This window comes from Thermobia domestica, chromosome 13 (genome assembly GCF_964235325.1).
Source record: "Thermobia domestica chromosome 13, izTheDome1.hap1.1, whole genome shotgun sequence".
NCBI classification, from domain to species: domain Eukaryota; kingdom Metazoa; phylum Arthropoda; class Insecta; order Zygentoma; family Lepismatidae; genus Thermobia; species Thermobia domestica.
The window spans coordinates 24311086-24338376 of NC_137466.1; the positions used below are offsets into that span (position 1 = coordinate 24311086).

The 27291-nt window shown below is 35.8% G+C and overlaps 1 protein-coding gene across 1 annotated transcript in view; it reads left to right on the forward strand.

Annotated features, from left to right (window-relative positions):
• LOC145669146 (gustatory and odorant receptor 63a-like) overlaps window positions 1-27291 on the forward strand; it is a 282062-nt gene that overhangs the window by 235016 nt on the left and 19755 nt on the right. Inside the window, exons 2-3 of the mRNA XM_081737490.1 lie at window positions 14332-14403; window positions 26125-26214. Of these exons, the coding sequence (XP_081593616.1) occupies window positions 14332-14403; window positions 26125-26214 (162 nt within the window). The remainder of the gene's footprint in view (window positions 1-14331; window positions 14404-26124; window positions 26215-27291) is intronic.

The following is a 27291-nucleotide window of genomic DNA, read 5'->3' on the forward strand; positions in this document are numbered from 1 at the left end:
GCTGAAATACACCAATAATGTTGCCAAACTTTGAAGACATAGTAAATGAATATTTAAAAATTACCAATAATAACACCCCACAACACTAACCAGTGTAACAATTATTATAAAATGTAACAACGAATAGTAACAACGAAAATTTAACGCAATAAAAAAAATTAACAAAACGGAACTTGGCGCCATTCCGACAACACTGTACTCTTGGGAGATGTTTTCCGTTTAGCGCGAGGGACGACACTGACAAAATTTGATCGGTGTGGGTTGACGAATGGAACACACCCTCGCGTTCTATTGGATGGTGAAATCAGTAGATCTAGGTCAAGCTTCACGAGTCGGCGCGAATACAATAATACATTGTTATATACCTTTGTAACCGTTACTCGTTATTACGAACCTTCCATTCGTTAGTTAATTTGAAGTGCAACGTCCCGTTTTAGCACCGAGGCGACAGGGAATGCAGACCTCCAGAATGAAATGGGACCTGAACTACTTTAACGCGTTCAATGCTCTCCATTTGCGTAACTCGAGGGAGATAAGCCTCCCTTCTCGAGTTACATGCCTGCCTCTGTGGAGAAAATTTTGTCTCAATATCTTATGTAGAAGGAAATGATGATAGAAATGATCACCTCTGTCGGTTCCCCTCCCTCATGATTTCGAATCCGGGTCTTGCCTCAAAGTTCGTCTTTTTAAATCGTACTATTGGATTTTTGTACGCAGAATCAACACAAGCTACTGTAGCCCTATGTACTATTATTACATACTATTAATATTAAAAAAACTACATAATGAAATCGCTTTTTTATAATTTCATTTAACATTGCGTTTATTCATTACTTTTATGTAAAACTTCATATTTTAGGTTTAGTTTGTCCTGTCGCCTGCAAGCTAAAATTCATTTCTGGAGACATTCCCCCTGTTTTTGAGTAAATCTAAAGTATTTTATACTAGTTCCCTTAGTTTTTCTGTAATAATTACTACAGTCGTACACTGCACATTTAGGCATTCTCGATCTCATTTAAAAGAACAAAGTAAGAAAGAATTTCCACTTGTCACTTAAAGCCGCGCCGTTTCCCGTTGTCTCTTGCAAACCAGATGACGTCACAGCCACAACAGCGCTCCAGGCGACATGCGCATGCAACCACCTTGTAGTCTTTCCACTATGGTTTGTCCTTGCTGTTAGATAGGTCATGTCAATTTTCATGAAACATACACGCTTAAAAATCCATTGAAATTCTTTGTTCGCAGCAAGCTAAGATTAGTTTATTAGTAGGATTGTTAACAATGACGAGTTTTCCATTAATACGATTCGTAGGCGGGAAATTCGATAATGTTCTCAAGGATTACACGCAAAGAAGATGCTCAGCTCTCTTCTTTGTTGCAATCTATTCACTTAAGTATTTCATTTATCAGTCCATATCTGGAGCTGTTTGTACTATGATATCCAATAAAATACATATCTTATCTGATTAGAGCAATTTGAAACAGTCTAATGGTTTTAAATGTCAAGCCAAAGCCATTTCTTCTCAGGTGATGCCTATGTGTTATGTTGGAATTCTTCTCGGGTGTTTTCCTCTATTCCCTGTATATTCGAACGCCTCTGTGTATTAACGTTTTCTATGAAGCGTTGTATTTATTGTATTTCTTTTTACATTGTCTTCTGTTATTCAACTATTTGTTTAACCGATCCCCTACAAATGAAGATTTTCAATGATGCTTCTCTTGAAGATTTATTAGCTAACGTTGTTCATGGTGCACACTGCATAACTTTCTTTGTAAGTGTGCCTGCGTCTTGGTATAATTCACTCCATGCAAGGAAATATTTTGAAGAATTGTTCACTTTTGTGTTAAAATACTATGTCAAAATATTGGAGGCTAATCTCAGAAGAATTTGTTGGATGTTTTGCGCTTTGATTTTCCCTAGTATTGCTATATTGACTATTTTCTAGAACATCCGACACATAGTAAGTATGAATGGCATTTATTTCGTCATTTTTGTTACATTTCTTGATATTTAAGACGTTTCACTTAAACCATAATGAACTACTGCGAGTTGATAGTTTTCCTTAATTAATTCGTGAATGTCAAGCTGTGTACCGGGGCTCCCAAAGGTGTCGCAGCCCATTGTTGGAGTCGTAGTGCTTTGTCAAATTTAATTTAAACTGCGGTATTACGTTACATTAAACAACAGCTCGTGTCTTTAGGTTGCGATGTTACCTATCCATGGGTAGTGTTGGTTCCTTTGTGTGAACAGTGCGAGAAAGGCCCTGACGGGTTAACACAAACCCAATCAGGGAAATTCTTATCGTTTAAAGTGTTAATTTTCATTCTCACTCTCTCTCACTCTCTCCTGTGTGGGGGGGGCGGTGTGGGGGGTTGTGTGGGTGTGTTGTAAAGCAAAGAGAATTCAATCTTACTGGTGTCTTCCAGAAAGAATCTCTTCTATTGAAGCCTCACCCAAAGGTTGTTAAAGTAAATTCCGTATTTACTTTCCTGAAGATGTTGCCCAGCATAACTGGATCTCTATCTTATTCCCTAATCTCATGGTATATCATCCCGAAAAACTATAAATGGGCTTCGGGATTGGATATGTTGATTAACCTGGAAAATAATACTCGTAAACTTACTTTCAAATGAAATTATTGATTCACACGTTCATAACTTCCCTATCGTGGAGTTCGATCAACTGTGCTTTTCCAACCGGAAAGGTAGGAGAATGCGTATGCACCGGGAAAACAAACAAACAAAAAAACATATGAAAACATGTCTACCTTGTGTCTTTTGTATATAAACATTTGGTCACTTCGTACTGGGTGGAACATGAAAAGTAAAACACTTCCAGAGGAAGATATTGAAAACGAATAACGCACAAATGGAAAGCAGAAATTAATGAGAGTGTCTTACTTACTGTAAAGCAACTATCCAACATGCATTAAACTGGCCATCAGTTCAGTGTTCAATGTTTCTCTGCTTCTTGGAAAATAACTGCACGCACAATGAATTGCCTTTATAATTACCAGTAATTTAACCCTTTCCCCTCGAATTTGCTCTGACACAGCAAGCTGTACAGCTCGGATTTATTTTGAGATATACCCAGTACTTGAGTCGGCCAATACAAATACTTATAGCCCCCATTTGGTTTGCTTCTGTGGGTTGTAGCACTTAAAAACTATTGTCCCTTTGAACCCCACTGTACTTTCATCAATGCTTACATTTTGTCCTGGCACAAAAAATTCCCTAAACTTGTTGTCAAGATGTTCCACAATGTTTATTATCTTTGAACCCCTTGCACGAACATCTTGTTGCATCTGAGGTGCTGGGGAAAACAAGTGAAGCATCCAAATAATTTGAAAAAAAAACTATCGCGGTTGAAAATGTCCTTATAAGATGAATATTTTTCCAACCATTCCTCTGAAAAGTAATCTTGTATGTTTGGTTTAGGATTTAGTGCCATATTTAGTATTACACCCAAAATGCCTTCAGTTCAGGAACTGTCATGTCATGCCAAGTGGACCAAATGGACCTTTTTTGTAGTGGCATTTGTATCTTAGACTTAGCATACCTGTTTCTTTCATTTGTAATTTCCTCAAGCAAGTGTCACTAAAAAATAATTGGAAAAATTCAATTTCTGTAGTTGGCCTTCCAACAGCTGGTGGTTTATACCCGGAATTTGCTGTGAAGGTTATTTTTGGAAAATCTGCATCATTATTACCATAAGGAGTCCAATTGTCCCTTGTCAACACATCACCTGTCACTTGGTCATCATTTTCATTGGAATCGGAAAATTTATCATCACTACTTTCTTCACTCAAACTATCATTATCTAAATATTCGCTACCACTATCACTGAAATCGATATCTGAAGTTTCCAAAACACCTTGTGGATCTTCGTCTCTCACAAACACAGCCATCTTTGGTGTTTGTTTACATTTGTATATCGCTTTTCATTTGTTGAAAACTGTGGCAGGAACAGCCAAGTAAGGAGTGAATAGACGGCCAAAAGATGGCAGAAGTTCTCGACTAAATCATACAAGCGGGGCTCTGTCGACATGCGAGTAATTAAAGTGTCAAAATTAGTGCGGGGTAGCCCCGACATACGAGCGGAAAGGAAAATCTCGAATGTCGGGGCTCTCGCCACATTCGAGAGGATGGATTTCCAGTAGGTATATTTGTATTTTCGTTGCCCGTATATAATAAGATAATAATTGCTATTATTATTATTATTATTATTATTATTATTATTATTATTATTAATTGTCATCATTATCAACAGTTCTCGGTCCACTGCTGGATGAATGTGTCTTAAATATTTCTCCACAACCATCTACCTTAGGCAGTCCATTTTCAAGTTAACCCATAGCGCTTCACCATTTCGTTACACTATCCCGTATTAGGAAGTTTCCTAGCTTCCATCGTGACTATTTGTATCCAGTCAAGGACTGTTTTCGTCCGCCTGCCATCACTTCTTCTTAGAATGTGTCCTTCTCACTGCTTTCTTAATACCTTTATTTTCGCGATTATATCCGTCACTCCCGTCATTTTCTTAATCCGTGTGTTTTTCTTATCTTTCCGAGGTCATTCCGAGCACATTTAGCTTATTTTTTTCTTTTCGTATATTGTGTTAATAAAAACCGTCGAAGTTCCTATATCCTGTGCAGATACTAGTATAATTAATATTCGTAAATGGAATAAACATAAATGTACAACATAACGTGTAGATTATTTTAAATTCAGCGTGTTTGTTAAGTAAATTATGTGAAACTATGTTCAATTTGAAAGACATTTATGTATAATATTTAGACACCTTCTTTTGACAATTCTGATTCAAATTCAGTTGTTGCTAGTGGTGTAAACGCCGCACGGAACTCACAGTAAGGAATGGTAATAAACATCTACAAATGTTAACCAAATGCTCGTTTGCTAGTACCCTATATTGTTCGCTTCAGCGTGTATGCTTCTTTAGGAATGTTCGGAAAATGAAGAACATGTTTTTTTTCTTTCTTTTCTCTTTATTTTCTTTTGTTAAACAATATGGTTTCTATATGACTTAGTTGTATTCCTAATGTTCGTATTGATGTGCTTGAAGTTATTATATGGTATATCTGAATTAAGTCAGGAAAATGAAAAAGATTTTGTGAATTAGTTGACAGCTAAAATTTAGATAGGTAACAAGAAGTTATCTATTTTAGATGAAGATATCTTATTTAGTGATGGTACTGATTCCTTCTAATTGAAAACTACAGGTGTAGTTCAGATTGTCCAGTATAAAATAGTTTATTTTGTTTAACTGGTGAACAAATTAGATCAGTGCATTAGTTACTAAGCATTTTACTAATTGCTAGAAGATTATTCAGGAGTTTCGGCTAGACTTCATTAGAAACGCTTATTCACGATTGATGCTAAACAGACCTCTTGTCATGGAGCTCGATTCTATAATAAAGTAAATGCTGAGACACGTAACCAGCCTGAGCAATTTTCTTCACTCGAACTTTTGGATTAGTTAATTTTATTTAATATCATAAATGTAGATTGTTAAAGCTATGCTTTCTATACATCTTCCACGTCTCTTATGCTATACGAGTATGATTTGTTTCTTATAGTATTGGTGAAAGTGATTCGCATCATACCTCCAATATAATTCTCAAATGTAGGATATACTTTTATTTATACGAAGACAAAGTGCTTTTTAAGCATGTTACTCCTTGAATGTAAGCAACCCAGTTTGGATGGTTGGTTGTCCAACTTCACTAATTGTACGGCGCAAATTAACACCTGGTATGTGCCCATGTATATGGTAATAGTATTGTTTAAAATCTTTAAAAATTAAAAGTGATGAAGCAACCTTCATTGATACCAAGTAGCTTCATATAGATTGACCGATTTTTAAAGCATTTATGGTACTTGAAACTTGCATAATGTAGGCAGATTTAATCTTTTCATGCAGATTAAGAACTGCCTAGAATACAAAATATGATTACAAAATAATGTTTATTTTTGGTCAAATAAATCTCTTCATGCTTTAAATACATTTATTCTATTAGCATACTGCCATTTCGCTAAACATGCTGGGGAAGGATAGTTGTTTCATAACGCACAGGGAGGTGCAAGAGCTGAGGGAGCAAAGGCACCCAAGTGGCATAATGTAAAGGCGTCGAATTTGCACAGCTTTACAATACTTCAGACAAGTACTTATGAGGTATAGAGTACATAAAATGTGTAGAGTGCTTGTCTTATGGAGGCACATATGGAGGTCATAGTTACTGTATCTTGTTACTGTAATTACGGATTTACTGGTTGTATAGATGAGTTCCATTGATACTATTCTTTTTTATAAAGTAATACATTTTACCCCAATATCTCCATTTGCAATCCGGACGCTCTCAATCTACATCATTCTAAATACTTTTAGTTATTAAATGATCAGAGCATATTTTTCTTTTTGAGCTTGGAGTTAAGCATCATCTAAAGAAAAAATGAGCGTGAGTTGAACGTGTTCCTTTTAAAAAGCTGAGTTTTGAGCGTGAGTTAACTCATTTTTTACACTCTGAGTTTGAGCTGAGCTAACTCGTTTCAAAAGTGAGCTCTTACAATCCCGATATACAGTAACTTACATCATAAATATAATAATCATAACTTAGCATCATTGAGCTCCTCCGTGGCTAAGCGGTTAGCGTACGCGCCTTTGGCGTGGGAGACCCGGGTTCGATTCCCGGCGGGAGCTCATGTGGTTCGGATTCCACGTTAATCAGTAGGTCCACGTCTCATATAGCCTCGCTGCTGAAAGGGACGCTAAACTAAAATCAACTCAACAACAACTCAACTTAGCATCATTATACAATTGAATATATATAGATATGTTCCAGACCTGGAAAAGTTAGCTTAAAATTAAACATTATTATTATAATATTTAATACAATATTAGAATATATTTATAATATCTACAACATGGTTAATAATTATACCTTGCAATGCGCAAAGCCCAGAAATCTAATTTCTAATTCTAATATTAATGTACAATTTTTTGAATTAATCATGAGGTATTTCTGCCACGATTTCTTCGAACAGATTATATCCACACCACCAAGCTACTCTTACTGGAATGTTTTACGAAAAAAAACATGAATTAGTTGTTAGTGCAGTTCAGAAGATGAATAAATATATAGAAACATGGCATGAAATGCATGGCTGGTTTAACATTTTTATTATTGCCGAATTTGTAGGTGGTGTTTTCGTTTTTGAATAATTCAGCGACATACATATTCTTATCATACATTGCAAGCCTCATTTGTAGTCCAGACAACGTTCTGCGTAGTTCGCTATGAATCATATCAGAGACGATAGAGTTTGAATGTGGGACAATTGTTGGAGTCCTGTGATGGATGCTTATATAATTAAAGTAGTGGAAATGTTTGAAGTTTCGTGTGGAAAAGTATCCCAAATTACGACCACCTACACTAAAACTGGAAAAATATATTGCGTTTGCAAGACATCAGCGAGGACAGAAATTATTGCTGAGATGATAGGGATAGACAAACATTGAATATAATTACTACGAAATATAAGAAGAAAATTCTTTCAAAAGTGATTGCTGAAGTAAATAATATCTTTTCAAACCCTATCAGCACCAAAACGTGTACAGCTAATTCTGTAAACTGTGTAGACAAGTTGAAATTACAAAACCATACATTTGTTATTAAATAACTACTAACAAGAGGAAGTGGTGCAAAAGTCATAAAACCTGAATTATGGAACAATGGAAGACGGTCGATTTGTCACATGTGTTAAACGTCACATTTTTTGGACTTCTGGTAGACTTTCATCTTTACATCTCGGGCGTACAATTCTAGTTAATTGTAGACAGGAGTGACGTGATGGAGGTTCGATTATGGTTTGAGCAGCCATATTGTAGTATTGTATCACATTCATTATTACGAATACGTCCTTGCCAACCATTATGTGCTCTTTGTGATCGACCAGTCCATTCAATACCACAAACTTTATTTCGCAATGATCGTGTATGAAGACTATTCAAACTGTGTAGAACTGTTTTCCTGAGCATTTAGATAACAGATAGATGAAATGTCACACCTGTCATAGTCTTCACAATCGTCTGTAAAGTAGAGTCTTGTATACAGAAATCGTAAAACAATTTTATGAAGAGAAAAAAGACAACATAAGGTTTACTAATAAAGTATCGATGATAAGCTATATACGAGAGAAATACATACAAAAATGCGTGAGTGGAGTATTTGATGTTGTACAATTGCTTAAGGAATGCTAACGTTAAATAATTTTCGTGAGTTAGAAGTTCTAATGATAATTAAATAAGCTGTTTTCTAGTCTGTTGTAGTGTCTGAATTCATTAGGTTTTCTTTTGCCTTCGTCAGTCGCAACTGTAAAGTTTATACTCGATTCTTTGAGTGGTTAAAATACTAATAAGAAACCAAACAAATAGCCATCTCCAGTTTCTTCAAGACATTACCTTTGATGAATTTCGTATGTATCAAACTTTACTATTGTAATTAGAATATAATTTATTTTGATGTACTAGAGTCAATATTTAATACATCTGCATACTGTGGATCTAAAATCTTGTTCAAAACATTTTGGTCACCAACTTTGCGTAGAATTTATTGTACTCCTATCCATAAGCAAAGGTAAATCAAACAAATATATATCCTCAGCTGTTCAAGATGTTCATTTTAAGTTTAGAGTATTGAATTGAGCTGCGTACTTTCGCTGAATGTATCCCTCTGAAGGAAAGTGGGCGACAAGGACGATTTCGAAGCAAACTGAAACTTTGTAGAAGCAAATGATTAATCAAATATTTGAAATGAAAATCTGCGAAACCAAATATTTAAACACACGTATCAAATGTGAAGATAGTATACACATCGAAATTACTTTCCAACAATGTGCATGAATTATAAAATAATTATGCAATCTTATAAGGCACACAAGACGAATATTTCGATTTAATTATAACGTAATTTACTTTGAAGAAGTCCTGCAATATTAACCAACTGCTTTGTAAATTTCCTAGAGTGTTCCATTCCTTACAGACAGAGATTCTTTAATTTAAGACTATTCATTTCTAGGAAGAACAAAGATTAAATGCTACCATGAAAATAACTATTTCAAACATTAATTAGAACATCAAATCTGAAGTTCAAATTTCTTATTTTCTTCTTATTGGCAGATCTTCACTTCGTCTACTGCAAAAATATCACATTTGAATACACAATGTGATTCTTTGTTCATGGTAATTGTTAAAATAAAATTTTGTATACATTGTTAGTGTAAACTTGAAAGATTAATAGTTTAATATTATTGAAGATAAATACCAATATTGGTTTCTCCGCTAATAGGATTCATAGGTGTGAAATTTAGTTATCTCAGCATAAATTCAACGCTAAGAAGATACTAAGCCCGTATTTTGTCGCAATATCTTCATTTGAGTATTTCACTTCTTGGTTTCTACTTGGGGTTATTTATAATTACTATGGTATACAGCAAGATATACATCTTACCTGAAAACAGGAATTTGATACAACCCAATAGTTTTGAATACCAAGCAAAAGTACTCTCCTCTGAGCTTACGCCACTTTGTTATATTGGAAATCTTCTCGGATGTTTTCCCGTACTTCCCAAATATTCGAATGTAATATGTGCTTTGAGGTTTTCTATAAAATGTTGTATTTATTGCATTTGTGTTTATATTATCTTCTGTTGCATAGCTATTTGCTCAACGGATACTTTACAAAGTAGATTTTTCAACGATGCTCCTCTTGAAGATGCATTAGCTAATATTGTTCAGAGTATACATAGGATGTTCTTCTTCATATGTGTTCCTGTGTCTTGGTATAACTCACTTCAAGCAAAACGCTATTTTGCAGAATGGTTGCCGTTCGTGTTAAAATACCATGCTTGCACTGGGAAAATATTGGAAGGTAATCTCGGAATAATTTGTTGGAAATTTTCCGCTTTGATTTTTCCTAGCATTGCTATATTGTATATGTCTGTTATGTCTCTAACTTCTAGAATTAGCCCTTGGCAGTGCATCACTATTATATATGGAGATAGCGTATGTGCCTTCAATGGCCTACTATTCTTAACAATTTGTTTTGCTTTAAAAAATTCTTTCCAAACTTTACGGAAGGATATTGGTGAACTTCTTAGGGATTCAAATTCCATTTCTTCTGATTGTATTTGCAAGTTACGTGATCTGTATAATCACTTGAATCTGCTTGTTGAATCTTTAGGAATGAAAATGTCCTGGTTGTTTGCAATCTTGTTATGCTTTTTGTGTGCAATATTCGTATTAGCCATATTCTCTGCGGTTGTAGGATTCTTTCGAAATAGTAATTGGGAGAACTACTTGATCCTAGCAGTTGAAGCTGCTCTTATATGTTCAGCAATCGCTATATTATGTTTCGGCGCAGACATGGTATCTAAGGAGGTGAGTAAAATTTCAACATCAAATAAGTAAATACATCTCCAGGGTTATATTTATTAATATTTCCGATTTTCCATTGAAACTCACACAAATATATGTACCTTCTATACATAATGTACTGAGCACCTGTCACTCAAATCAGTTCAACGTAACTTGAGTTCATTTTTAATAATGATTTTCTTCACTAAAAGTATTTTCGAAATATGGGACTAATGAGTTCGCTGCGATGGACTATTTCCCTCGCCTTCATGGGTGAGCAACGTAATTTAAGACGGATGAATATTTAGACATAAACAAATTAAGGAACCGTGATTAACCTCCAGAACTCCTACATAAGACCTTGACTCCTAGCTTGCACTTTCCATGCCTCTGACGCCCCTAATCTTTTTTGTATTTTAAAGGCGAATGTTTAATATATTATGAATATAATTATTTATGCGTACTGATATCGTTACTACAACTAAGTTTTAGAATATATTATGTAATTTCAGTTGCACCAGGTTATGGCATATGCTGATGATGTAAATTTAATAGGGGATGATAGGAGAACAGTAGAAATAAATGCAGAGATCTTATTAAGCGCTTGCAGGGACATGGGTTTAGAAGTAAATGCAGAGAAAACTAAATACATGGAAGTGCGTCGGGACCGTAATACGGCAAATTGTGGAGGCGTTAAAATATTAAATAATACTTTTGATAAAGTGGATACTTTCAAATATTTAGGATCAATATTAACAGACGAAAATCATATTCACGAAGAAATTAAATGTCGACTAAAAGCAGGAAATTCGTGTTACTATTCGGTTCAAAATCTCTTGTCGTCGAGAATTCTGTCGAGGAATTTGAAGCTTAAAATATATAAAACGATAATCATGCCTGTTGTTCTGTATGGTTGCGAAACATGGTCGCTTACTCTGAGGGAAGAACATAGACTGAAAGTATTTGAGAACAGGATCCTGAGAAGAATATTCGGACCCAAGAGGAACGAGAATGGGGAATGGCGGAAGCTTCATAACGAGGAACTACATAGTTTATACGGTTTACCCAACATTGTTAGGGTCGTCAAGTCTAGGAGGCTTAGGTGGGCAGGTCATGTAGCTAGAATGGAAGAAAGTAGAAACGCTTTCAAAGTCTTGACTGGTAGACCCATAGGAAAACGACCATTAGGAAGACCTAGGCGCAGATGGGAGGATAATATTAAGATGGATCTCGCAGAGATAGGAATACAAAGTACAAACTGGATGCAATTAGCTAAGGATAGAAGTCAGTGGAGAGTTTTTGTGAACGCGGCACTGAACCTCCGGGTTCCATAGGCCATAGAGTTAGTTAGTTAGTTAGTTAATTTCAGTTGCGTACTCAAAGGGAGTTACCATGTTTCAACACCTCTGTTCTAAATACTCTTATGAAATGATCAGAAAAAATACCAAATTTTTCGCATATGTCCTGAATCACTGAGAAATGTTCATACTAGTAATAAATCATCATTTTGATATCATTTTGTGTGTGTGTCACCGATTGCAGATACTAATTAGGATAAGTACATCTTTAGTAATTACACCACCAACATTTTATCATGTGTCTATTTAAAATGTAATAATTATGTGTTTCTATGTAATATATAGAAAAAAGTATGTTACACTTATTCATGAATTGCATCTACGTAAATTGCACTTAGTGAATAATATATGCCAAGGGTCCGACTTTTCAGGATAGTGAAAATTAAAATAAGAGAGAAAGCTATATATGTGAGCGATACAATTTCGTTCCTTTAAACGTCCGTGTGGCAGAGCCTCTAAACCAAAATGCAATACAAATAGTAATACCATAGAGTGGTAAGCAAGCCCTGTATGACATAGCTAAATTATAACAAATAGAGTGTTTCGTCCAATATACTATACAATATACGCAATGATATAGTAATTGGTAGTAAAAACACTGGATTGTCGCTGAACAAACTTCACTGTACATAAGATTTGCAGTATAGTAATTTGGTTTGTCTTTCCCTTTAGTATCGAAATATAAGGTATTACATCGTTTCTTTTTCAACGCATTAGATACTATATCCTTGTTCGTGTAAATTTTATTCCACATCTTTCCAGACTTACTCTCACAAGTTTCTTCCAAATACCTGTTACTGCTTATTAGTGTCAGTGGGCATACCATTTTATATAACACACAATTGATAAAATTCTTTTTGTTGCCGAACATTAGATTATACTATGGATTGATGGTAATTATACTGATACTATTTATAAAGAATGGTGGGGTCATCTTGTTTGTATCTTACAAGATTATTTTCTTATTAATTGAATCATCAAATTGATGATCCATTTGGTTTCATTATAATACATAATAATGTTCGGGTTTTTTGGACAATTTTCATTAACTTTTCAATGCAAAAAGGTAGGCCAACATTTAATTTTCCCTGTCTACTTTCTTCTACTTCTTGCGCATTTCAGTTGCAGCTAGCCTAATATATAAAAGTAAAATACAATACGATTTCTAGTGAAATATCAGTGGTAAGAAAGAAGTCCTGGTCAGACCAAGATGAATCTAAACTTTTTCATACCTGGCTTGAGAACTGTAAGTACCATATTGTGAGAGTTAGGCTAGGAAATGTTTGGTACAGTGCATAGTCCCACAGAACCGTCTTTGAAGCACAATTTTTCATATTGCTCTGTTCAAGTTCTATTGCCTTTTTAGCTCTGAATCTATGAAATCCTCACTGTCATCAGAACAGTTATTTCTATCATTTTCTTGAGAATAACATTCATATTACAAGAAAAATGAATCACTATCGCAATAATTGGCGAATATTAAATGTAGCTTCATTCGATTCCAATTACAGATTACGAAAATACATTTAAAACCATTAAAGCGAATAGGGACCCCGAGACCCTTTAATCTGGATACAAAGAGAATACATATGCAAATATCAAGGTTCTACTTTTAATAGTCTCGGATGTTTAATAATGAGTGAATCAATGAATGAATCATTACATTTAGTCTAATAAATCTGAAAAATTAATCAATAACATCCATCCTCCACTCAATTCTATTATTATTGGCCGGAAGAATTGCAATTATTCATAGTTGTTGGGTTTGAAGCAGAAAATATTAGTCTATTAAAGGTAATGTGTATTGAAAAAAATATATAAAAATAAAATATTTTTATGGAGGAAAAAAGAAAGGGTTTTCCAAGAGGTTCAAAGATACTGAAAATTTTATAAAACTACTCAGCATATTCGGATACATTGCTTACTTAGTTATAATTACTATTACGTGAATACTCGTGTATAAAGCTCTGTAGTTCTTACCATTTTTCACAAAACTTGTATTGGTATTTGAGATTTAGTTATTAAACTTTTAAATTAATAGTTTATTTTGATTCGTTAGTGTTGAGTTTAGTCTCCTTTTAGCACCAAGGCTTATGAGACGTGGATGTGCAGTACAATTTAGGGCGATATTCAAACTACATATTCTCTCAGTGGGAGTCGAACTCAGATCTCCCGCATGGAAAGTGCCAACATATCGTTTCAGTTCATGTTGAATGAAATAGGATTGACAAAGACTTAGTATTTTTACTTCTTTGTCACTCCTCTGCGAGAAACAAATAAATGGGGCCGCTGAGGCACCATCCACCTCAATGATGGGCCACTATATATTAGCATTAAAAATTTACACCATAATTAAACAATATTAGTAACATGTCGTTCGGATGGAAAGTGATGGCCATGGTACTGCAGTTCGTTGAAGATTATCTATTTACTTAATATTTTAAAGGTTTAACGTGTATCATTTGCTGAAATATTAGATTTGAAAGGGTAATTAGCTTAAATAGGGTAATTAAATTTAAGCTAATTCTTTTAAATTTTCAGGCTCAGAAATTTTTGGAGGAAGATGTTGGAGCAATAGATACCACGCGAATGGATGCTGATACCAAATATGAGGTAAATAGATGTGTGAGTGCCCATGAAATTATAGCGGTATGAGAATTGAAAAAAAAAAAACTTTTTATGGAAATGATTTAACTAATTTACCATGATTTGGCTTTGTCTTTCATGCCTTTATCCTATTTTCTTAGGTTATAGGATTAGAGAGTGTAGTCTGAGTGCCACTAATTAAATCAAGAATTTATCCGGCATCAAGACTACCGTATTTAGTTTCTAACATATTCTGACTATATGAGTATCCTTTTGAGGTAATTTATTTTAACATACCACAATAAGTATTATTGTAACAAGAACTTACAGCATATTCGGATACATTTAGTTTTAACATTTTGAATGCTTTCAAGCTATACGCGTATATATGTGGTAGTCGAACTTCTGTGGCTGCGGTTCATAATAAATGGGTGCTTCCATTTAAAATTTATTATATCGGTTTCCCTTCATACTTGTTCGAAGTTACCAATATTGAATTATTACTTGGGTCTCATAGATTATAGCTTTGTCAGTAGATTATGCACAAATACTCCTTATTGTTCTGTTGGTGTCTTTCCCTGAAACTAATATACGTACTGTTCTATGCCATAACGGAGAGAACTCAGTCTAACGATATCGTACGCCTTAATTACGAAGAATTCAGCAAAAGTGATGGCGATCTGTTCTATGCAGAAGCTCATATTTCTTTCATGTTTTATTTGGCATGTTTCTAATGGTTTTAGTTAATTCTTGGATGCTATACAAAAACCTTCCAGCTACAAGTTGTTAATTTCTCAATTTATGAAAATTATTTCCGAGGCATAGGTTTTAATATTAACATATATTATACATAAAAGTCGCATTAAAGCAGAAGACGACGAATTCATAAAAGGAATCATTAATTATTCTTCAGTCTTGTTCAAAGCACAATTAGTAAAATAGAAACATTTTAAGATTTCACCACAATCAACAGCACCATCAAGAAGATTGTAAAAGCTGCCACTCCTAGAACACACATCATTTTCCGACTTCTTTTCTGATGTTTCTCTGCTTTCTGCAGCTGCTGAAGTCCTTCTTGTACCTGCACTTGGCCTTATTCTATGTTGTAGTCTATTCGATCTAATACAGTTCCCGGTATTAGCCATGACTTCAAACAATATATATTTATCCAAACTGGATTCAAAACATTCTTCATGAACATAGTCAAAGTGGTTGTCAGCCTACTCGGATATGTCTCCTTCCGTCTTATTATGTGTTATAGAAGAAAAATCTCGTCCAGTTCTTTACCAGGAGGTAATGTGCCTAAGATCGATGACACATTCCCGCGCTGGATGGCGATGCTGATACGTTGGAAAAGGAATGCAGTAGCTCGGGGGTCACCAGTTTTGATTGCTATTCGATGACCAACTTCATTAATTAAATTAAATCCTTCGTGACCCCAAGACCCACTGGTTTCTATTGCTACTGTTACAAACCAATATTTGTCCAATAGGTTTGAGTATTTTAGTCTTTTGTCTGATTCTCTGTGAGCGGCGACGAGACCTGCCTGAATTGAAGAATGGGGTAAGTTGGAAGTAGCAAACGTATCGGAACATGTGAAATCCCAGACTAGTGCTTTTCCATTTTTCCACGGTACCAAGGTCATGCCATCAGGCCTTTTACCATCAGAGCGGCAACAACCATTTGGTTCTTTTATTGAAGGAACTCCCGCTGAAACGAGGGCTCTACAAATAATGTCGTTTACAATATGATGTCGAGATTGTCTTCCCGCACTTTTTTTACATGAAAGGCCATGTAATCCTTTATTATCAACATATGCGTTGCAAGCAGGACAAAAGTGAGGCTCACAAATATTAGCACCTAAGCGCAGAGCTGTAGCAATACGAAAGCTCTCATTAGAAAGGTGTAGCCCGAGTGTGTGAGAAGGTAGGGCTTGAAGCCATGCTCCGTTTTTGGAGGAAGAGACAGCTAACAGCCTGGCTTTGTCATCTGGGTTATTAGTTGATGATAGGAGTGAAGATAAACGAAGCTTGACTATAGGTTCATCCCAAACAGACTGAACATGTCTTTTGTCGATAGGTGGGGGATCCATTCCAACCAGACTAGTCCATTTATCGGTGCATTCTTGTACATCTCGAATCGAGTCTAAGTCAACTTCCTGTTGAAGAAGAGATCCAATTAGTTCTCGTGAGCCATAGAATGATGCGAGGAAAGAAGGTATGGCGATATCCATGGCTCGACGAATCCCAAGGCCTCCATTCTCAACTGGTAAGGAAGCTTGTAACCATGAACTGTCTTTCAAAGAACAGTTTAGAATGGATTCCAGTCCTGTTCTAAGAGTGTGGTCGAATTTGTCAAGTAATTTATCATCCTGCCAAGAAGGGGAGCAACGGAGGAAATACAGTAATCTTGGAAGTGAGAGTGAAGCTCGTAGTAAATAATAAGCGGAGTGTGCAGAAAGTTTTGATAATTGAGAAAAGAAGAATTCTAATTTTGATATCTTGTCCAATAAAATTTTGCTCCTTGATTCGGTAGAGATGGCAGCCCCTAAAAGTTCCGCATTGGTAGGTGATAAGAGTTTGATACCAGGTGCTACTTCGTTAAACTTTTCATAAAGGTCATGGACTTCATCAGCTCTGGCGCTCAGAAAACTCACTTCACATTTGGCAGAGTTAAGAAACAATCCAATAGATGAAGCTTCTAGACGAATTTTATTAAAAGCGCGTAGTACTACGTCGATATTTCCAGCTATGGTACCGTCATCCAAGTACCAGATATTTAAATCTGTGTTAATATCCTTAATAATGTGATGGATTGTTAGGGCGAACAGTGCTGGTCCAAGTGGGTCGCCTTGCTGTACTCCACGTTGTGAGTGAATTATGTTATCCCTTATAAAAAGATTGCTTGGTTCGGAGTAGCATTGGTAGATGTATGGATAGTACGTTGGAAAGTTAGTTTTAACAGATTGTAACATTGAGTCGCGGTTGAGTTCATTGAAGGCGTTGCGGAAGTCAATTTTCAAAAATGCTTTCACTTCAGTATGGGAAGATGAGTAGTACATTCTGGCAGCATGTACGGCTGATTCTGCTCCGAATGGTATACAGACCCCAAGTTGGTGTGGTGATAGTATATTAATTAATGAATCTCGTATCCGGAAGCAGATAATTTTTGCTGATAAGCGTCTCCAAACATTGCCAACAGCTATTGGGCGAATTCCACCGCTTTTCTTCTTCAGTGCTATAAGTGAAGCACCAAAAAAAATTGGTCGTAAAATGGTCGGCACTTTCCCAGATATAATTAAGTGCATAAATTCACAAATGGATGTGGTTAACCGTTCCCTTGAATCAAAGTCTTGATTTATAAGTAGATCTTTTAAGATTGAGGGACGGAGATTATCCATTCCGCCTGCCGAACCAGAGGGGAAGGATTTTATAGCCTTTAATAATTCGATGGAAGAGACTTTAGTTACTGTAGTCGAGTCCTCAGGTGGTTCGGGATTGATGAATGAGTGAACGTGGGCTGGATGTTTTTCTCGTAGAGCATGTAGTACTGACGTATCTGGCGTAGCCACAGTGTCATCGGATATCAGTAGTCTGATAGCGCCACGTATATCACCATCTGCTAATTTTTGTTCGATGATTTTCGTATTGATTGAACCGGATTTTTGTGGTTTGCGAAGTTCGTTGGTCCCTCGATGCTGCTTTGTTAATACTTCACGCTGATGTTCCCTCCAGTTTCTAACTCTTAGCTTCATCCAAGTGGTGAGATTACTTACTTTCTCAGAACGCATAGGTTGTATAAAAAGGAGAAGAACCAGCAGGAGGCTTGCAAAATCTGAACTACTGAGGTGACTTCAGGGAAAACCTTTTTGCACAAAATTCCACTAAAAGTTGCATTTTGTAAAGAACACTAGGAAGTTTTTCATTCAAGAAAACAGTTCACACTATAAATTGATATGCTGGAGTGCATTGCAAATATTGGAAGTGAAATTCATTTTTTACAAGAAAAAATATGTTATGAAAAAATATAGTGAATGAAATACATGGGACTACTACAAATGATTTCCCAGATTTCGCTTGCGTCTTGTGATAAAAGTGTTACAAGTCGTGTATTGAAATTTACAACAATAGAAGAAATTTTATTTCAGATGTCGTGAGAGGCCTTAGTGCAATTGTCTAATTGCTATGTGAGAGTAAGCATTGAGACAGTTGGAGGTGTAAGAGAAACTCATGTGCAAAGTCCCAGCAAACTGACTTTAACGCAAACAGAAAGCTAGCTATACCATAGTGGAAGGTGAGGAAACCATCTTTGCTAGCTAACCTAACCAGAGCAGCTGAACTAAGCATAGATAAGGTTCACCTGGATATGCTTCGACGTGTGCAAATGGAGTTAAGACTGCCATGTGGACGTGTACTAGTGACTAAAGCATATAGCGTATCCCGCACTTGTAATATTTGTAGCTAATTCTTCTCTTCATTTTATATGTTTCTACGTCTTATGCTTTTAATACAAGATGAGGATGAAATTAGAGAGATCGTTTGCAGTGGCCTTCTAGTGCTCATACTTTCTTTATATAATACATTGGGCTGAGGTTGAGTCTCAAAGTCTATAAGCACTCCACCACGTGGGCCACTTTCCTCTCCTACGTTTTCCTTTATCTTAGACAGTAGAGAATGAAGAAGCCCTGATGAAAGTTTCTGGCAGTGTCATTTGCAGGTTACTAGACTCAAATAATCAGAAGGAATGGAACGACCAAATAGCTCTCAAATAATTCTGAAACACATAGTTAGGTACTAAGTGAGTAAATCCTGCTGAAATAAGCTTAAGCATGTTTCCACAGGCATACTCCCAAGTGATTACCAAATTAATACGTCATGAGACTTTTAAGTTGGCTATCATAAACTCAACAATTCTCCTCGAAATAACTGAGACTCATTGTTTAGGGAACTTCAAGATATAAGATCATCAAGTGACAGTACAGTATGTATTTAGTTGCCTTGCGTATAGTGATGAGCAAATGCAAGACCAAGACCAAGACCGGAGTGGTCTTGGTCTTGGTCTTGCACATCCAGTCTTGGTCTTGCACTCGAATCCTTGGTCTTGGTCTTCGTCTTGCATGCAAGAGTCTTGCAAGTCTTGCATTTAAGAAATCTCAAGCCTTTCATAGGTAAATTTTACTATGGGTACAGGGGATAATAAACTCTACAATGCGCCAATAGTAACAGAAATACAATGTATGTTTATAAATGTTATATAGTTTAACTTCGTGTAAGTATGTTGATAGTGTACAACATAGGTGATGATCTTTGTTTCTTTTAATGGGTGCCCACGCTATACCTAAATCACAACGTTTCCTAATCTGTTTATATTTTTTAACAGATCCAACACTCCACTGGTTCCCAAACTGGGGAGGCTACCCCTGAGACGCATGAAAGAAAATCAAGACGGCACAGATTATTGAAATACCATGAATTGCAAAATTATTTTTACACTCTAAAGGCGTCAGATTTTTCCTTTCAACCACGATTGGCTAATCCTTGTATTAAACAAACTTCCAATTAAATGTTGAGAATTTGTTTTACTGATTCCAATATGTACGCTATGGGGCATAAACATGGACATTACGCAAAAGCGATTTTTAAAAAATGCAGGTTTTTGAAATATGGGCATGGAGTAAAAAGAGGAGAGAATTAGCTGTGTTGAACGTAAAACGAATGAGAAGGTGTTAGAAATATTAGCAGTAGGGGAAAAAAGAAGAATTTTAGATATTGTTAAGAGGAGGAAGAGGAACTGGTTAGGATATGGCTAAGGAGGAACTGTATTATGAGGGATGTGCTAGAGGGTATTGTGGAAGGAAAGAGAGGGAGGGATAGAAGGAGACTGTAGTTGAAGGAAGGTATTAAAAAAAGAAAATTGCTACGTCAAGACGAAGAGACTAGCTGAGGAACATCGAACCTTCTCAGTTGCAGCAAGTAACCTGCCAATAATGGCAGAATAGCTATGATGAAGATAATGATATATTTTGGAATAATGACCAAAAAAGAGAGAGAGAGAAAATTAAAATAATAATTATTATAATCAAACCTCTTAATATTTTAGAATAACTTTATGACAACTGAAAATTACTCAACTGTCTATGTCTTCTATAAACTCAATTTATATGAATACTTTCGACCTGTATTAGAAATACAAAATAACGGCATCGAACTCCAAGTTATTTGAAGTCTCACTTGTGAATATGGATTACTAGCATCAATTACCCACTTCGTCGGGTTAAACTAAAAAAATAATAATATATTTCCTTAGTCAGTCATTTTTACTATTAGTAAAGCGCTCTCTGAATCGATTATTTTCATATTTCTCTCCCCTCCTTCTCCCCAAGTTGCGGGGCGAAATTTGGATTTAAATGGCACCAGAAGTGTCACTGTTCGTGTCAAAACTGTGGATTGGGTACTAATACGGTCACTTTCAATAAACGTATATATATATCCTCCTCCCCCATATTACAAGGCACGGCATCGGAAGTGTCACTGTTCATCCCAATGACCTCGAAAACCATGAATTCGATATTGATAATAGTCATTTTGGATATTTTTATATATCTCCTTCCTCCCGCAAGTTGCGGTGCTAAATTTACATTTAAACGGGATAGGAAGTATCACTGTTCACCTTAGCGACGCCGAAAACTATGGATTCGACACTAATATTTCATCATTTTTGATCATTATTATGTATCTCCCTCTCCCTCAAGTTACGAAGTTGAATTTGGGCGTAAACAGTATCGAAAGGTCAGTATTCAACTCAGCGACCTCGAAAACTACGGATTCTACAATAATATTCGTCATTTACGATCATTTTTATATCTCTTCTCTTCCCTCCGCTAAGCTACGGGGCTGAGTTTGAATTTAAACAGCTTCAGAAGTGTCACTGTTTAGCTCAGCGACCCCTAAAACTATAGATTCCATTTTAATATCGGTCATTTTCGTTCATTTTCGATCATGTTTAATTATCTTTCCCGTCCCCATCTCCTAAACCGCACCGTCAAAGTGATATGACACAAACCATCTCAGGTCCGATTCTCATCTATGTTGAAAATGAGATCAAGTTCGGTCGGGTGGTTCAAGAATTATTAAATTTTATTTATTTTTATACATTTTCCATCCCCTTCTCCTTCCCTAAGTTCTACCTTCAAAGTGATTTGATAAAAACCACCATAAGTCCGAACCTCATCTATGTTGAAAATTTGATTGAGATCGATCGGCTGAATCAAGAGTGACGAAGTCACAATTACAGTCACTTATATTTTTAGTTTTTTACATATACCTCCCCCCTCCCCTTCCCCTACGTTGCACCATCAAAGTAAAATTATAAAAATCGCTTGCAGGGTTGAACTTCATCTATTTTGAACATTTGATGAAGATCGGTCGGGTGTTTCAAAAGTTATTGTTTTATTATATATATATCCCTCACCTCCTCCTCCCCTACGTTCTACCATCAAAATGAAACAAATTCTGAAAAAAACTTTCCAGGATTGAACCTCATACATGTTAAAAATTTGATTAAGATCGGTTCAAGAGTTATTAAGTCACAAACTTAGTCACTTTTATTTTTATTTATATTGATTTTTGTACATCTCCCCCCGTCGTCCTCCCCTACGTTGCTCCGTCAAAGTAAACTGACAGATAACATTCCAGGCTTGAACCACATCTATGTTAAAAAAAATAATCGAGATTTGTCGTCTGGTTGAAGAGTTATTAAGTTTTATTTATTACTTTTTAACTCCTCCTTCTCCCATCCCCTAAGTTTTACCGTCAAAGTGAAATGATGAAAACACTCCCAGGTCCAAAACTCATCTATGTTGAAAAGTTGATCGAGATCGGTTGGGTAGTTCAAGAGATTAGTATTCACAAAAATACTCATTTCAATTTTATAATATAGATTTATTGTTGTAGTATAATGTTATATCGCTCAATCCTCGATGTGCTGTATACCTATGGAGGCTATAAGTTATATAAACTAGGAATGCAATGTATATATCCGATTGCAATGAAATGAGCTGAGCGAGCTTAAACTACGTAATCATTCCTGGCCATTATGCAATAGTAAATGCCATTTTTAATTGTTGACAAAAAAATCGCGTGAAAACTTTTTCCCCATGTTAAGTCTATGCAAGCGTTTTTCGGTGATTATTCCTCGATGGTACATCGGATTTTTGATTTCGACCTATGTTGTCACTCAGCACGACATACTCTATCAGCGTGCTAAGTTTGGTTGAGATCGGCCAAACGGTCTAGGAGGAGTTCGCGGACAACCAAACGGCTAACCCGAGTATAAGAGCTTCGCTTCGCTCAGCTCAATAAACAGTTATTCAACGTACAAGCACCCGTCAATGAAATGAAACTTCTGGTCACTTGTCAATGTCATGAAAATGTTATTTCGATATTAATTTTAAGAGCACACATTAAAAATTTCCAATGGATGCTTGAGTCTCGGAGCCAAGTCGACACCTATGGTGTACGGTATTACCGATGTTCAATACTACATTTCTCTTTAGTGTTGAGAGCTCCTCAGTGGCTAAGCGGTTAGCGTACGCGCCTTTGGCGTGGGAAGCCCGGGTTCGATTCCCAGCGGGAGCTCATGTAGTTCGGATTCCACGTTAATCAGTAGGTCCACGTTTCATATAGCCTCGCTGTTGGACAGGTACGTAAAACTCAAAATCAACTCAACGCTCTTTAGTTTTGGAAGAAAAACACCACTAATATGCTTTGAAATGAAATGAAGTATCTAGTTTTACGTCCCACGAATATGCATCAAGTCTAAGGGAGGCGTTAATGATGAGAAATGTCTGAAATGGTGGAAAAAATTAAATGAAATCTTTGAGTTTTACGTCCCAGGGATATGCCGGTTAGGCTAAAGGAGACGGTGATTATAAGAAATGAATGAAATGGTGGAATGAAGAAAGTGGGAGGAAACGGGAGAACCCCGAGAAAACCCACAAGCACGGTGTTTGTCCACCATAAAGTCCACACGGCCCGAGCTGAGAACGAACCAGGGACCCCAAGCACAAGAGGTGAACGATCTACCACTGATCCACCGCGCCCCCTGAAATGGTGGAATGAAGAAAGTAGGAGGAAACAGAAGAACACCGAGAAAATCCACGCACACAGTTTTGTCCACCAAAAAAGCTCTCATGGCGCAAGATGACACCTGTGTGATTTGAAAACGAGCAATATCTACAGAAAACTCGAATAAATAATTGAGAAAACGACATACTGTAGCTATATGCTACAGGTGCAGATCGACTCACACGGATTGCATAGACTACTGAGAACACATTCACTCCAGCAGCATTTTTACTGAAGCCAAAAAATCCATCTCCTTCTTTTTACATTCTATATAAAAAAATCAAGTAGTGTCGGTACTTGTGCAAGTCGCTTGCGCAAGAGTCTTGGTCTTGGTCTTGCACCCCTTGGTCTTAGTCTTGGTCTTGCATCGGGATTCCTGGTCTTGGTCTTGGTTTTGCATGCAAGACTCTTGCAAAAACTGCAAGGCCAAGACTCTTGCGCTCATCACTACTTGCATATTTATGTCCATCTATATCCTAATCTGTGGCACAGTGTGGAGAATAAGCACACAAATTCAATAACTTTACTGAACACTGTCACAACCCAAGTTCAAATCGTCCGAAAATCTAGTCTCTGTTGCACTGCAAAAGTCCGGAGAGCTAGGCATCCATATACGAGCAAGGTGGCAAAAGTTGATCAGTCGATTCTTCTTTACAGCCTAGCGTTACGTTTTGGTGTCCCGGGAAATCAACTTCATTGCAAGCAGTTTGAGAGCATGGTGTTCAAGAGAGTGGTATCGAAATTTCGAGTTTTGTTTGAAGGACTTTCAAAATTATGTAGGTCGTATTGAAGATTGTGCTACAATCACCTGGAGCGAAGTCGATTTAAAAGCACCAACAAAAATAAGTACTGTAACACAATTGATCATAATTCTTTCGTACTATACGTCAATATTGATGGTTAGTAACATTCTTTCTGATCCACCTGAGCGGCTCGCAATTAGTTTTGTTCAGCTGTATGGATTTGTCCAGAGTATGGGCACCAAAGTTGGCATTTTTATTTCTTGTCGTTGAAGCTTCAATTGTAGAAGGTGATTTTTTTAAAACTCACGGATCTCATTTGGATCTAAAATCACTAACTGAAGTCCGATTTTCATTAGCTTTTTGGCAAATAATCAAGAAAGGATGGGAGATTGATGGACTCGTGTTTACTGGTTTAAATATATCCGGGGTAATATTGATCACATTTCAAGTAAAACAGCCAATATTCGACAGTGAACCTTACAATTGGAATGAGGTTTTCGACTTTTGAAGCGAAAATGCAGAATACAAATTAAGTGTTCGTGAGAACACAAATTAAGTGTTAGTGATAACACTCGTAAACCACACGTTGAATAGTTATAGCGGGTTTCTTGCGACAAACGACGGAGAGATTTCTTGGTCGATCTAAAGAATTGATAACTGACATCTTCTACAACACCCACCTCCGGGATCCGATGCCTCTATGTCTCACTCAGAAGTGATACTGTTTCTTAAAATTTATTCACTAGCAAACATATTATGTTTCTGTCTGGGGCAGAACTTGAGGCAAATTTGTTTCTAAATGCCCTTTGCGAAGCAACAACAGATTTCGTTCTCCTAAATGTTTTTTTTTTTTTTTTTTTTTTTTAACGATAACTTCATGTTCTTCTAAAGAGTGCACTATTCTCACTATGTTGTGATCATACTCACACAGTAGCACAGAACTGTACAGCACAATTCCCAATACATCGGCCCAGTTTCCTGTTTCTCGTTGACCTTGGCAAGGTTTTAACGAAGAAAATTCAAATCTCCACACCTCATTCCTATTGAAAGGTACACTGGCGAATATTTACTATTTTTCTTGAGGTGTGACCTATATTATCCCGAATGAGTTTAAATCAGTAAACATAGTTCCATAAATCCTCCATCCTTCCTTGATTATTTGCCACAAACTGGATGAAAATCGGACTTCAGTTAGAAATTTTAGACCCAATTGAAATCCGTGAGTTAAAAAAAAAATCATCCTGTACATTGGACTAATTGATTTAGCAAACTTTTCCTCCTTGGTATAATTTTATATTGTCGAGGAGATACCGAGTTTAGTTTGATACTCGCTCTTGGAAATTTCCATTACAAGAATGAAGTTGAAAGACGGAAAAGAGAAGAGCAAACCAAAGAATAAAACTTAATTTCTCCGTGTGTTGCCCCATTCTAATGCGTCTTATCTTTAGCTTTATTTCATTTCAAAATTGAAAGTTGTAGAATATTTCTTTTAAGGGAATTCTAAACTCAGAGGGCTATATAACGATATTGCAGTTAAGAAAAGTTTCTGAAACAAAATTCTCCAAAGGCGCTTATAATAAAATAACATCGACAATGCACACATAATTATGTAAAGAAAATAATTGTAAATGTAATGGCTGTATGATAGTTTTAATTGTGCAATATTTGAAAAAGTAATTTGGGATTTAAAATTTCTATACATAGATAATTTCTAAATATTTTCTCTAAACTTACATAATTTATCTTTCATAAAGAAAAAGAAAAGAGAAATTAAAGCTTTTCTGAAATTTATTTTATCTGAAATTACTGTACGTTTACGCTATATGTCAGAATTGTACATCTATTTTTATAATATTAATTATTTTATTTCTTTTTAATAGATTCAATTTCTGGTCCAAGTACTATCTACTAAGAAAGCTGTCATCAACTTTGGAGGATTTGTGCAAGTAAATAGAGCACTTTTAACTTCGGTATGTGAGTCGATTCACTATTCGATTATTTCAGGTTGTAACAAGGAATCTATAGTATTGAAAATAAGCAATACACTTCGAAGTAATTGTAACGGAGAAAGGTGTCATAACGTGAAACTAAGCTATTGATCCTAACAAAAGTAATTTCATAAAACAATTTCAAAATATATTACAATAATAATACGCGTTTAGCACCTTAATCAGATAATGACAAAATTAATACGTTGATTGCATTTCTTTCTACAAGTATTGGAAAAAAGAATGAATGAATGTATCATCATTCACTATACATGTTAATAAGTCACTAATGTTACTTTCTCCACTGTAAATACGTTATATCAAATTATATAGAAACATGTAATTACGCTTAATAACCTTCTTCAATTACATTATTGCTAAATTAAAACAATCTGTAATACCGGTAACAAGTACTATCGGTAGAATAATAATAGCTATTAATACTAGAAATGCTTAAGAGTTTATTTTGGCAAATTTATGCATTGTTTTATTAAACTTTACTTTACAAGATATTCAACTTACGTTAAGGTTACATTACGGTGAGAACATACACACAGACATATTCACTATATCATTATGTATAAAGAATATTTCTCTCTGTCTCTCTCTGTCTCTCTCTCTCTCACCCACCCACCCACCCACACACACACACACACACAAAAGAGAGAGAGTGTGTGTGTGTGTGTCAATATGCAATGGTTTGGAATAACTTCTCATATTACGTTTGTAGGGTCTTGCTTTGGCTAAAGTAGTTCTACATTGAAAATAGGGCCAAAATATAGATTCGCCGTTTTAAATCTTCTATCATAGAAGTGTATTAAAACCGAAATAAACATTGGAATTTTCTTGATTTAGCATTTGAAAATTCTGATGAGGACTTTCGAATTTATACAACTTAGTGTTTGATTTCAAAGGCGCCATTTTTTCATGTATGACACTTAAAAAGGATTAAATTAGTAATATTTTCTGTGAATGTGTGTGTCCTGATCTGACAATTTTACCTTCAGAACTAAACCATGAAATCTAAAATTGAGTAAATGATAATAATGAAATGAGCTG